A 12,590-nucleotide genomic window follows, 5' to 3' on the forward strand; every position below is an offset into this window, starting at 1 on the left:
GTAGACTCCCACGCCGGGTAGTCCTGCCAGGATTGTCTCCATGTAGCGTTGGAAAATCGCTGGTGCAGCCGAAATTCCAAAAGGCATTCGTTTAACCCTGTATAGTCCCTTGATAGTGTTAATGGTGAGCACATCTGCTGTCTCTGCTGTCACGTGGAGCTGTTGATATGCCTGAGTGAGATCCAGCGTCGAAAATATGGTGCCTCCCTGCACACTTGCCAGAAGGTCCGTTACCGTTGGCATTGGATACACCGTTGGTTTTGCAGCCGCGTTCACCGTGCTCCTATAGTCTCCACACATCCGTATAGTGCCGTCCTTCTTCCGTACGATCACCACCGGTGTTGCCCAGTCGGAGTGCTGCGTCGGCTCGATTATGCCTTGGTTTTGGAGCATCCGCAGTTCCGCCTCCACTGCGGTTCGCATTGCGAAAGGAACCGGTCGAGCCTTTAAAAATCGCGGTGTCGCATCTTCCTTCAGCTCCAGATGTACCGCGTGGCCCTTGTGCCCGTTTATCTCTGGATCAAAAACTTCCTCGTGTGTCAGTAACACGTCATGAAGGGTCTTGCCCTGGTCAAGCTGGTATATCCCGCTGACTCTGATATTGAGTGCCGGGAACCAGTTTCTCCCAAGCAGATTGCAGCCCGAACCTGAGGCCACGATTAGCGGGAGCAGATAGTCTTTTGACTTGTGTCGGACGCGCACTTCCGCCGACCCGAGAACTTGTAGTTGTTTTCCTGCCCATGGTCGGAGCGTGATATGTTCTTTGTTCAGTGAAAAGGCATTCTTAGGCCAGGTTTTCCTGTATGTGTCTTCACTGATGATGGAACACGCAGCTCCGGTGTCCACTTCGAACTCCATGGGTCGTCCTTCGACTTTGAGTGAGACCATGAACTTCTTCACCGACGTGGTATAATTTACGCTGTTCAGCTCGTATAAGTTTTGGGTATCCTCGTCATCACTCAAAGGTGCCGACTCATCATGACTAACCGCGTGTGTTGATCGCCGCCGTTGATTTGTTTCAGTCTTCTGATAACACGCCCTTTCAATGTGTCCGGTCCTTCGGCAAAAATTGCAGCGTGCCGTGCGGAATCTGCATGTAGCTGCGACGTGTTGTTCGTGACAGCGATGGCATCGTTGTTCACTTGATACGAAGTCCTGTTTCTTTTGCTTGCCTAGGTTCCGGTTTTCACGTACTGTTGATTTTTGACCCTTGGTTACGGCGTTAATGGTGGTCTTTTGAGCTTTGACGTCTTTTTGCTGTCTTGCAGCACTCTCTGCTCTCAATGCGAAATCATACGCCTTCTGGAATGTTAGGTCCGGCTCTGCAAATAGTCTTTGCTGAAGGTGTTCGTCCGCAATCCCACATACGAACCTATCCCGTAGCATCACCTCCAGTGGTAGCATTGTTGTGGACGATGCGGTGACCGGCTCATCGCCGCTCGCACTGGTGCTGGTGCTGGCGCTGGTGCTGGCTGTTGCGGTTGTCGGAACTCCAAAGTTGCAATCGACGGCGAGCTTCCTTAGTGCCGCAACATAATCGCTGATGGACTCGCCTGTCTCCTGGTCTCTCCGCTGAAACTTGCTTCTGCTGAAGAGCTCGGACGGCTGCGGGTCGAAATGGGTGTGCAGCATGCTCATTATGTCGTCGTATGCCACTTCGCCAGGCTTCTTAGGTGCCACCAATGCTCGCACCGTTTCATAGGTGTTGGCGCCGCACAAGGTGAGGAGAAGTGCCCTCTTCTTCGTAACGCCAGTTACCCCATTCGCTTCAAAGTAGAAGTTCAGTCGTTCTGCCCACGATGACCACCCGGCGCCGTCGAATTCTTCCAGCTTACCCTGGGTAGCTGGCATCGTGGAGACGTCCGAAGATGCGTGTTCGTTCATTCACTACCTCGTCGCCAGTGTAGAATAACCTTAGCTAGGTATACGACCTTAGCTGGGGTAATGACGAGACAGACATTCGAAGCATCCGAAACGGTTGAGATTGCTTTTTTATGTGCCTCACGAGAGCGCAGCCAGCTCTCGAGACAAACCCACGCGCTCGTGCGCAGCGCTCGCAGACTTGCCCGCCGGCCGTGTGTCGGTAGATACATCACACTTTATATCATTCTCGGATAACGCCACCGATGGTTCACTAACACATATGTCTGCCAACGAAGAAAGGAAGGATGCTTTAATTATTTCTCAAGTCATTTCGTCTCGGTTTCTGCCCACAACTGCGTCTTTCAAAAAAGCGAGAAATTAACAATCCCTGGCATGGTAGTGGTAAGTCCCCTGACCGTAGCCCTAAGGGAATAAGCGTGCTCTCTCAACCTTTCATTTAAACACCTTCCGGTCTGGCCTACTTAAGATCTACCACACGATATGGGTATCCAGTAGACAGCCGATGTACAAATCACAAACGATTTTTGATGTTTTTGCGCACTTAGCTTGCGGACGTTTGTCAGCGCTAGCACTGACCCGCGCGCATACGTGGCTCATCTTTCGTGGAACGTGTAACACAAAAGGAACCCATATCGACCTCCAGCCTGATTTAGGTTGTGGCAAGGCAGATGAAGTAATGGGAATACCACCGTTTGACGGCTTTCCACACCTGCCTTTCTCTTTTCTATGCATTTTGCTTGTTTCAAAAGGGAACCCGCTACCTCGGTCAATTGGCCCAACGGAAACCCCAACATGCTAAGTCAACTGCCCCTTGAAACTCTTTTATCCAGTGAACACACAACTTCTTGAGGGCCGATCGAAGGCATGAAATGGCAATAGCCCTCTTTACTTTTTTGAGTGGGTGAATCTGTTGTCAAACATCGCCAGCCTTGAGAGCTGACGAAAGGAACAGGAAGCGTGCTTTCCTCTTCTTGGGGGACAGCGACAGATGGACAAGCTGGATAACCCTCTTATTATGTTCTCTTTGTGTGTAATCTTTTCAGGGATTTTTATTTTCACAGAATAAACTTCAGTTGTGAGTCAGCCATTGTCTTCTCGTGTTTGTTTCTTTTTCGTCGTCCGTGTTTACTGCGTCAGTATTTAATAATTTTTAAACAATATCATCTCTAGAATGGCAATTTCCGTGACCAAGGGTTTTGCTATGTCTTGATACATTTTATTTTTATGTGGATAGAGTAAGATAAATACATTTGAAATTGAGTAATGCTATAACAGAAGTCGAAGGTTCGTTGCCGAACTCCCGTCCACAGGCCTCCCGCTGAAAAATTGAAGCTTGAGTTTTTTTTATCTAATTTGTAACTACTTTATTATGCATACGTATCTACCATAGTATTTTCTGTCAAGAAAACACAATTTGTGGCTAGATTCTCAAGGTAACCTAAGTTTCAAATTTGATTTTCTGTGCGTTAAAATCCCCTTTCACAGTGGTTTGAAATCTGATAATAAGCTTAAAAAACACATGACAGGCTTGAATATTTAAATTTGTCAATTAATGCTACACTCGTAACAGTTGTGTGCTACTCAACGAAGTGTTACCCAAGTCACTTGTATCTTTCTTAAGTGCGTCCGAATGTCGCTTCTCTCCACGAAAATATTGAATTCATTTGCCAAGGCACACTTTCTTTTCAGATGTTTACCCCTTTACACGAGCATGCAATTCACTTATGCTTGTGGGCGTAGATTATATAGATTTTCCATTCAATGTTTCATACGTCGAGAATTCCGAAGATAAATACGAGTTATAAGCACCATTAACATCAAACAAGAACGCAAACATATTGAAGGGTGTAGGACAGCCATTTCCAGCAATAATTATGTCACTATTTGCAACAAAAAGCCGTTGTAGAGACAACCTAAACATATTCTTACGAGCTGGTATCACATTACTTGACAATGCTGCTTGCGTTTCACCTATCCTCAAAGGAAATTGTTGTTTGTATGTTCATACAGCTTGAAGTTAGTCTGCCTTAGAGGTTCAGTAGTGTTGACGATTGGGCTAGTTGGTCATTCATATTAGCGGAAAACAAACAGCGCAAGGACAAGGACAGAGTAGAAGGCGGTAGACACACACAGCACTGACTTACAACTGAGCTTTATTGGCACTGACAACCTGTATAAATACACAATTTGCCCGGCCCAAAAGCCAAGAAAAAACACAAGAGGAGGACTACACGTGTTCCTAGAGTCATCTGCAGGGCCGTTGCTCTCCGATCTGAGTAGAAAAATACACTCCTTTTCCGTCAAGGCAAGTGACGGGGCACTAACACACTCAGAGCCCCATTGTCCAATGGCGCGGGCTTCTATAATCTCACGTGTCAGTTTATCTTTTTGTTTACTGATGACCGTGCATCGTTCAAAAAACGACTACCGTACCTACACAAAATATCCCACAATCTGAAAAAAGTGGGACGCCGAGCTGGTGTTCACGTGGTCTTTTCGGCTCCAGACAAGCTATCTATGATGTGCAAAAGAGTGAACTCTCATGTAATAGAGAGACAGGTGTGCGCCAAGAAACACCAAAGCCAGTTTGTTACATGCGTTGCGGGTGTTGTCTACTCTATTCCCCTGTCCTGTGGCCGGAGATATATAGGGCAGACAGGACGTTGTCTTAATGAGCGTTTAAGAGAGCATCGATATAATGTGTCTCAGGTTGTGTCGGGGCACCTTGGGGTGCATTGCCGCGATTGCGGATGTACTCCGTTTTTTGAACGATGCACGGTCATCAGTAAACAAAAAGATAAACTGACACGTGAGATTATAGAAGCCCGCGCCATTGGACAATGGGGCTCTGAGTGTGTTAGTGCCCCGTCACTTGCCTTGACGGAAAAGGAGTGTATTTTTCTACTTAGATCGGAGAGCAACGGCGCCTGCAGATGACTCTAGGAACACGTGTAGTCCTCCTCTTGTGTTTTTTCTTGGCTTTTGGGCCGGGCAAATTGTGTATTTATACAGGTTGTTAGTGCCAATAAAGCTCAGTTGTAAGTCAGCGCAGTGTGTGTCTACCGCCTTCTACTCTGTCCTTGTCCTTGCGCTGTTTGTTTTCCTGCCTTAGAGGGCGTCTGGTGTCTTAGATGTAGACGAGCAATTTAGTCAGTGCGCTAACCTGGCGTCTTTTGACGTGCACCACGCTGAAGGGATACACGACAGCACGCCGGTAGGATGCTCATCCAGATCAAAACGGGCAGGGGTGGGGATGGAACCCACGATCCCTGGGTTCTGCAGCGCGAGCTTTCGCTCCACGTGGTCCGAGCTGGTGTGCTCCGAGCTGGTGTGCTCCGAGCTGGTGTGCTCCGAGCTGGTGTGCTCCGAGCTGGTGTGCTCCGAGCTGGTGTGCTCCGAGCTGGTGTGCTCCGAGCTGCTGTGCTCCGAGCTGGTGTGCTCCGAGCTCCACGTACTCCGAGCCAATTTGTTCCCCCCTCTTCCCAATCTTTTTTCTCTTTTTTTTTTTCCAATCAAACCGAAATAATTTGTAAGGATTCGGGTAATGCCCATGTTTTCTGGAGGTTGGGAAATCCTACGCCCGCGTCCTGTTTTCCTTGACAATAGATTCGATAAATACCGAGCTTTCGTCTGACACCCGAAATTATTACCCAAAAGCACGAACCCATAAATATAATGTGTGCCTAAACGAAATGTCAAGATCTTTTATATTAACCCCTGGTATTTCGATCTATTTTAAACGATCTATCTCTACCTCCTTAAAACTGTTAGAGGGCGGATTGGGTTTACAACAAGTGTTTTTTGTGCCATTGCAACATGGGACCGCCGAAGACTTAGGTGTGAATTCTCAACACCTATGAGAGTACAGGCTGTCAGAGTCGCAGCTAATACGTGTTTAGCATAAACAAATATCCTGTCATCTGAATAGGGGGATCGGTGTCCGAGTGGGCTAGCGCTCACCTAACCTCGGTATACACAATATAATTTTTTTTAAGTTGTTTCAACTTACGATATGTTAAGTTAATATGATTAGGCTTCTATTTTTTCGCTATATACTGATACTAGTAAAAAATTAAATCACCGAGTCTGCTTGATAAAACTCTGGGAGAACCGAAAAACCCCAAAATGGAGATTTGTTTTGATGAGAAAAACCCAGGCTTCACGAAAAGAAATCTTTAGCCACAGCTTTATTTTATGGTTGCCCGGGAAAAGGACCGCACTGAAGTTCCATCGGGGCTAAGTATTTTCTCTTGCTCCCTCCTCGTCCAAATCTTGTTTTTGTTTTGCTTATCGCACCGATATGATTTGTAAGGATTCGGATCATGCCCATGTTACCTGGAGGTTGGGAAATTCTACGAACCTGTCCTGTTTTCTTTGCCATTAGATTAGATAAACACCGAGCTGTCGTCCGACACAAGAATCTCGCATCCGAAAGCATGAAACCATAAATATAATGTGTGCTGAAACGGAATATTAAGATTATTTATATAAACCCCTGTCATTTTGGTCTAACTTAAAAGATCTAGCTCTATTTATTAAGAACTGCTAGAGGGTGGGTTCGCTTTGCAACCAGTATTTTCTGTGTTATTGCAACATGGGAGCGCCCAAGACATAGGTGTGAATTCTGAACACCTATCAGAGTTCAGGCTATCGCAATCCCGGCTAACAAGTGCTTAGCATTAAAAAAAAATCCGTCATCTGAATTCCACTTGGAAGCGTGTGGAACAAAGTGCATCCTTTGAGTCACGCGAGTGAAGGAAGTTTTTGTTAATGTGTCTTTGTTCCTGCGGACAACCGTGGAATATTTCCAAAAGTTTTTTCCAGGAAAACGTAACCTACGGTCTTTCCAGTCGTGCGAAAATTGGGAGTCACGCAGACATCATCCACTCCGACAAACACTTCGGAGGTGTCCATGGCTAGGCGTTGGTGCGAGCCAAGGTGAACATTGATATCAGTCGTCATCCTTTCCCTGAAACAAAAAGATGCTCACGTTTTCAGAGGTGAAATAAACCGAAATATGGTATTTGTCAAAAACTATTTGAGGCATTAAAATTTTAAAAAGCCGGAGCGGAACCAAACCCGATGTCCTCTGGCTAGAGACCGAAAGTTTTGGTACGCGATCGCCAAGAAAACTCCAGGGTTAGGCTTCACTGTTTGCATATTCAGTTGATATATGGCTTTTTTGGGGTCCTACCTCAACTACCAAGTAAACACCTTATTTAGGCTTCATGGCATGGCAATTCGGTTATTACTGGCATACTCTTCTCGTGAATCGCACTTTGGCACTCCTGTGGCGAATTAAAGAAAATAAAAATTGGTCTTTTTTATGGCTCGTTAGTACGAATGCAAATCACTGTCGCAATAACTAGCGTGTTGGAGGAATCCCCTATTAGGCCCCACTTTGGCGCCATGAATAAATAAACTTGGATAAGTTAGTCTCTTTTTTTTTTCTTTGGCGTGTTGTCTGATCTTGTCATACAGTCAAGTATGGGTCAAAAAGAGCACAACAAAAAAATGTTTTAAAATATACGCTGAAAAGTCCTGAATTAACTTTGGTAATGTACATTTAGTCTAATTTTAAATCATGGTTTTGTGAAGATGTAATAAAGAACTTGTTTGTGTTTGGGATATGACAAATATTGACTAAACAAAATCTGGGCTTGTATAAAAAAAGTGTGGAAATGTGTTCGTATGTGTGCATGTGTTTGTACAAGTGACCTGGGAAAAGGGGGGGGGGCGTAGGAGTAAATGCGGAAACGTCAGCGGGAAGCAGAGACTCTCCCACGTCTCCGCGAGAGATCTTTTCATCTTTTTCTCTCAGTTTCTTCCACTGGAGTTTTCTGGAAGCGACTTCTTCGGCATTGCGCTAGGCCGTCTACGGACGTACTGACTGAGTAACTCAGCTTGAAGTTATGATAGTGTTTTTTTTTCAGTGTTTGTCTAACTCGACTTGCATATAAATATATCTGATAAAAATAAACGTCAGTCGCTTAAAGATTTTTTGTTTTGTTTTATTGCTTATAATTTAGCAAGCTGTTTAGACTTATTGCTCTTAAAGTTCACGATTATTATGCTCGGAATATTTCTGAATTGTTTTTTTTTTCTCCCGCAATTGTTAAATCTTTTTATGCGCACCGCATTATACGTGAATGACGAGAGCTATGAGTTCATATGGTATCTCGAAGCTGCAGAATTAAGAGCCCCCAGAATGCAATAAAAGTAACAACAAACAACTGATTTAAGAGCATTCGAAGAGCACTGATATGCGATTGCAGCAGTTAACAAAATGCAGGATGTATAACCTTGTCACACTTATGAAATCGCAAGCATCTACGAGACATTAGATAGTTTTTTTAAGGGTAAGTTTTGTGCAAAACTTATGAAGGACATTATTTACTAGTCACATGGTTGTATTTGAAAGCGATGTTGGCGATCTTCTTACGCAGTTCACTGGTCCTCTAAACCACCGGTGCCAAAACTAAACATCATACAAAAGGCAGTCTACAACTATGTCGGTGCATGTTTCTTTCTGGTACGACAACTAAGTTTCATTGGTGATAAAAACACTGCCTGCAGACATGTTCGAAGTATGCATAGTTATGAAGAAAACATGCCTCGATCATGTGTGGTGTGTGACCGCACCGAATTATGTCATCGTGTGTGCAACGATCACCTTGTATTTTGTACTACGTATGAGAGGTCTGATTGCGGCTTAAAGACACGTTGCAAGAGAAAGTATCGGAACCTTTCTCACCAGACGCAATGGGCCGCTGTCAACACGTGCTGGTCACTGATGAGCGCACCGCCGCAGAAGTGCGAGTACTTGGTCGTGTAGATGCCGACCTGCCATGGCCAACTTCCGCTTACTGCAGCGCGACCGCCGATGATCCTGTCTCCCTCGTCGGTGTCGGGCGGAATTTCAGGTTTTCCGCACTTCCCTGCCCCACCGAAAGGCAAACAATTTGAGCACAGTTATGCGCCTTTCCTTCCCATAAAAAAAGACAGAAGAAACATTCCGAGACTCCCGTCTACAAAGATATGGAAAAAAAAACATTTATTAAATTCGTTGCGTGCAATTTGCACCGATATTTAGGGATATGCGTAGGTACATGACCTAAGTTCAAAAAAAAATACAAAGAACAAAAATAAAAATAAACATTTCTGAGGCGTCATGAACGAAAAAAAAACATTAAGTTTGCCAGAGGATTAAATTTTACAGTAATTAAAAAAAAAACTGATAATTGTTTAATTTGAATAATATTCCAACAATTTGGTCTACGACAAGTTTATACAGTATAAGGTTAATTCTCGAAAGAAGTCAACTCAAGCGCCGTGATGATCTTCAAAGGGAAACATCTTGTGTGTTATTGTTAAGCCGAAATGTAGGGTTAAAGCGAAATGAATTCTACAGACGTTAGTTGATTCGCTGGGGTTAGTATATAAAAAGAACATGATTATAAAGGTTTGTTAGGTAAGTCGAAAATTCCCCATATTGGCAAGGTGAGGGAGCATACATTAAATTGATGCCTGTCTACCCCTATCTAGTCGTTGCAGACAAAAACTTTATGGAACGAAACGTCAACCCGCGCTGGACATCTGTTTCTCTTTTGCGAAGATAAATAATCGAGGCCAGCCGACCTCGACGAAAGGGGTCTGATCATGATAGTGAACACCAGAAGTGAATACAAAAAAAACCTCAAGCGAATTAGTTTTTAACTTTACACAGGTGCAGCTGTCCTTGTCCACTTATTTTTTCTTTCGACGTCTACATTATTCTGGTCCGGCCTGAGTAGACTCAACTCGCAAAGGCATGTATCCACATCCTCGTTACGTACCTGACTACGTCATTTCTATTATTTCTTGTCATAAACGATAATTCACGGGCAGTGAAAATATCTGCGTTTCCTTTATTCATTAGGGACAATTTTTATTTATATGAAGCTAAGTTATTTCAATTAAAGCGCATAAAAAAATAAAAAGGACCCTAGAAAAACCTTTAGTTTCATTGAATTTTCAGTCCCTAATGCAACATATATGCTTCCTCTCTGTTACATTTAATCACGAAATCTGTTCTTGATGCGAGTTTGTAATAGTTGCGTTTTCTGCTTCCAGTTGGAGGCAAGCTGGTGAATAATTGAGGGAAGCTGTTACGTTCGAGTTAATTTTTGTATCAAGGAAAGTGTGTTCTTTTTTGCCATAAACATAACGAGTAATAAAAAAAATTCACCACCCTATGTGGGAGATTTCTTACCAGCGAGCTGGTGCATAACTCAATTAAACTTTGAACATTAAGCCACGTCTTCCATTACACGGATTAAGCCCTAACGCAAGACATTCACAACCTTTATACAATATTGTGTACGACTTATCCATATGTTGCATCATATGAAAGACGAATGCAGCGTTGTTGGGTGCTGGCATTGGAATATCATTAGCCATATTGCATATTTACGTAAATAGTTCTTAGGCAAGAGGGCGAAACTATTTATTTATTTATTTATTTATTTATTTACTTATTTATGTATTTATTCATTTATTCCAATTACCTTTGAACCCTATAGAGGGCGCATCATGTCTTAGTACTTAAGCACAAACTTTAATCATCTGCAAAGCATGCATTAAGATATGACTTTTTTTTGCCTTTCCTGATCGGCAACGGAAAAAAACCATTTTAGCACACTCAAAGAACTCCTAAACTGCGGTAGTCCTCAACAAAAATAGCTGCTAAATTTGATTTCATGAGATGTTACCAATCGTCGTTACTGGCGATTAAAAATCTGGACACCCTTAGCGTTTAACTAGACAAATAAGCAGGAACACCATATCGCGTACTAATATTAAAAGTATGTGATTTTAGTATTTTAAAAATAAAATTAAATTAATTGCGTTTACTAGCATATTACAAATGAGTGATGGGGGCAGCAAAGAAGTTGCAGAAGTGCAGCATGACGAAGCCCATTTCTCCTTTCTGACAGGTTGGCCGACAGGAAAAATACCAACTTATAAGGCAGTAACAAATATCAGTGATATATAGTCAAACCTTTATCCGCAAGAGGATAATATTTTTGCGTATTGCTCTGTTATTTACTGCATCAACACAAGCAATTTTTTTTAAAAACATCATTGCAGATGTTAGTGCGGGCTGAACAATCTGTAACCCCTAATTGGTTCGAAGACGCGGCACTCTCAAGGATCCGGCGCTGCGCACCCCTTATATAATATTACTTAAAGTTAGTTTATAAATCTTTTTGGTGAATGATTAAGAATTTGACGGGATGCAGCGTACACTGTCGCCAGCTATATACATGAAATATAATTTTTTTTGCGTGACTTCATTTTTAAAAAAGTGGTTCAGCATATGCGTTATACGAGGCATTAGCTACGATAGGAATTACTTTCTTCTGCAACGCAAATAATTTATTCGGGTTCGTATTTGTCGTTGTTCCCCAAACTAGGTCACAGTAGGATGAACGAGAAATGAATCAAGCTTTATATATCAGAAGTTTTAGACTAGTCGGCAAGATACGACGATACGTGTATAGAATACCTATGATATTTACTAGTTAGGTGTAAGGTTTTATATATAAAATTCCCATTACATATGTTAGAGGAAAAACACGCCTAAAGTAGTTACAAATTCAACCTCAAAGTAGTTCACGATTTTGTGGTGGCATAGCATACTGTACCTTTTAGATAAAAAAGTATCGTTTTTTTTTTACTTTTCTTTTCTTATTAAAGAATTTAAGGCACTTAACGTACTGAGCTTTTGCTAGGCAGGTGTTTTGATCAGAAATTAGCCTGTCTGTATTATTCCTGAAACAAATAAACTAGTATCACCGACATAAATTAAAAATGAGGTATTCTTTCCATACTGACTATATCATTAATAAGCAGGTTAAAAGGCAATAACCCTAAAACGCTACATTGAGGTGCCCCTACCTGAAATGGTTGTCATTAAAGCGGCCCCTGGACTGCGTAGCCCTTGATTGATCCTTTTTTAGCGATGAAGCTTATACTATAGGTAACTTTTTTATCAACCAGGACAGGGATTTGATTGTTCTATATTGTCACAGCGTTCCTCTTCATACCTTTTTCAGTGTTTTTATAGCAGAATGAGCGCCACGTCATACAATGTAACTTGGGTATAAATTCAGGAATTTTCGGAGCCAAGGACTTGAAACCATGGTGCGCTCGCGCAGTGTTGGGAGGTAATTTGAACACGAGCAAAGCTTATAAACGCGAAATTAAAATCATAGGTAAGGAAATAACTACAATTAAACAATTAAACGCATAAAACTGTTCAAGCTGGAAATTACAAAATATGTCCAAATAATTATTTTGCAAAACTTACCTTTGTATTTTGACAGGGTGGGCACCAGCAAGAGGGATAAAACAATGAATCGCTTCATGGCGACTGGTTTCCTAAAATGCGGCGTCCTTTTGCCCGAGTGTTAGTAAAAGTCCTAAGAGAAAATGAAACCTGTTCAAATAGACCTCTTGTCTCAAGATACCGTTCCTAGGAACACGTGGGGCAACTGCAGTGCCTAGAGATAAATCGATAATATTATTCTCATGGGAAAAAAAGATGCCTTATCACAAGGTCTGGCTGCCAGATGTTACTGCTTTCGTTGAATCAGCGTCCGGGTTATTAGACGGAATGGAAGTGGCATGTACTCACTACATGTGTCTTTTTCCCTCAAGCGTTA

At 42.7% G+C, this 12,590-nt stretch overlaps 1 protein-coding gene across 1 annotated transcript in view; it reads right to left on the reverse strand.

The window, feature by feature from the left end:
- The window catches only part of LOC121832844 (chymotrypsinogen B-like), a 28,878-nt gene extending 16,517 nt beyond the window's left edge, over nucleotides 1-12,361 (reverse strand). Inside the window, exons 1-3 of the mRNA XM_040223546.3 lie at nucleotides 12,236-12,361; nucleotides 8,639-8,822; nucleotides 6,724-6,853 (exon numbers count right to left, since the gene is read on the reverse strand). Of these exons, the coding sequence (XP_040079480.1) occupies nucleotides 6,724-6,853; nucleotides 8,639-8,822; nucleotides 12,236-12,293 (372 nt within the window). The 5' untranslated portion in view covers nucleotides 12,294-12,361. The remainder of the gene's footprint in view (nucleotides 1-6,723; nucleotides 6,854-8,638; nucleotides 8,823-12,235) is intronic.
- Nucleotides 12,362-12,590: the final 229 nt, after the last annotated feature.

The sequence above is a fragment of the Ixodes scapularis genome, unplaced genomic scaffold, assembly GCF_016920785.2.
Source record: "Ixodes scapularis isolate PalLabHiFi unplaced genomic scaffold, ASM1692078v2 PGA_scaffold1__304_contigs__length_218370807, whole genome shotgun sequence".
Lineage (NCBI taxonomy): Eukaryota > Metazoa > Arthropoda > Arachnida > Ixodida > Ixodidae > Ixodes > Ixodes scapularis.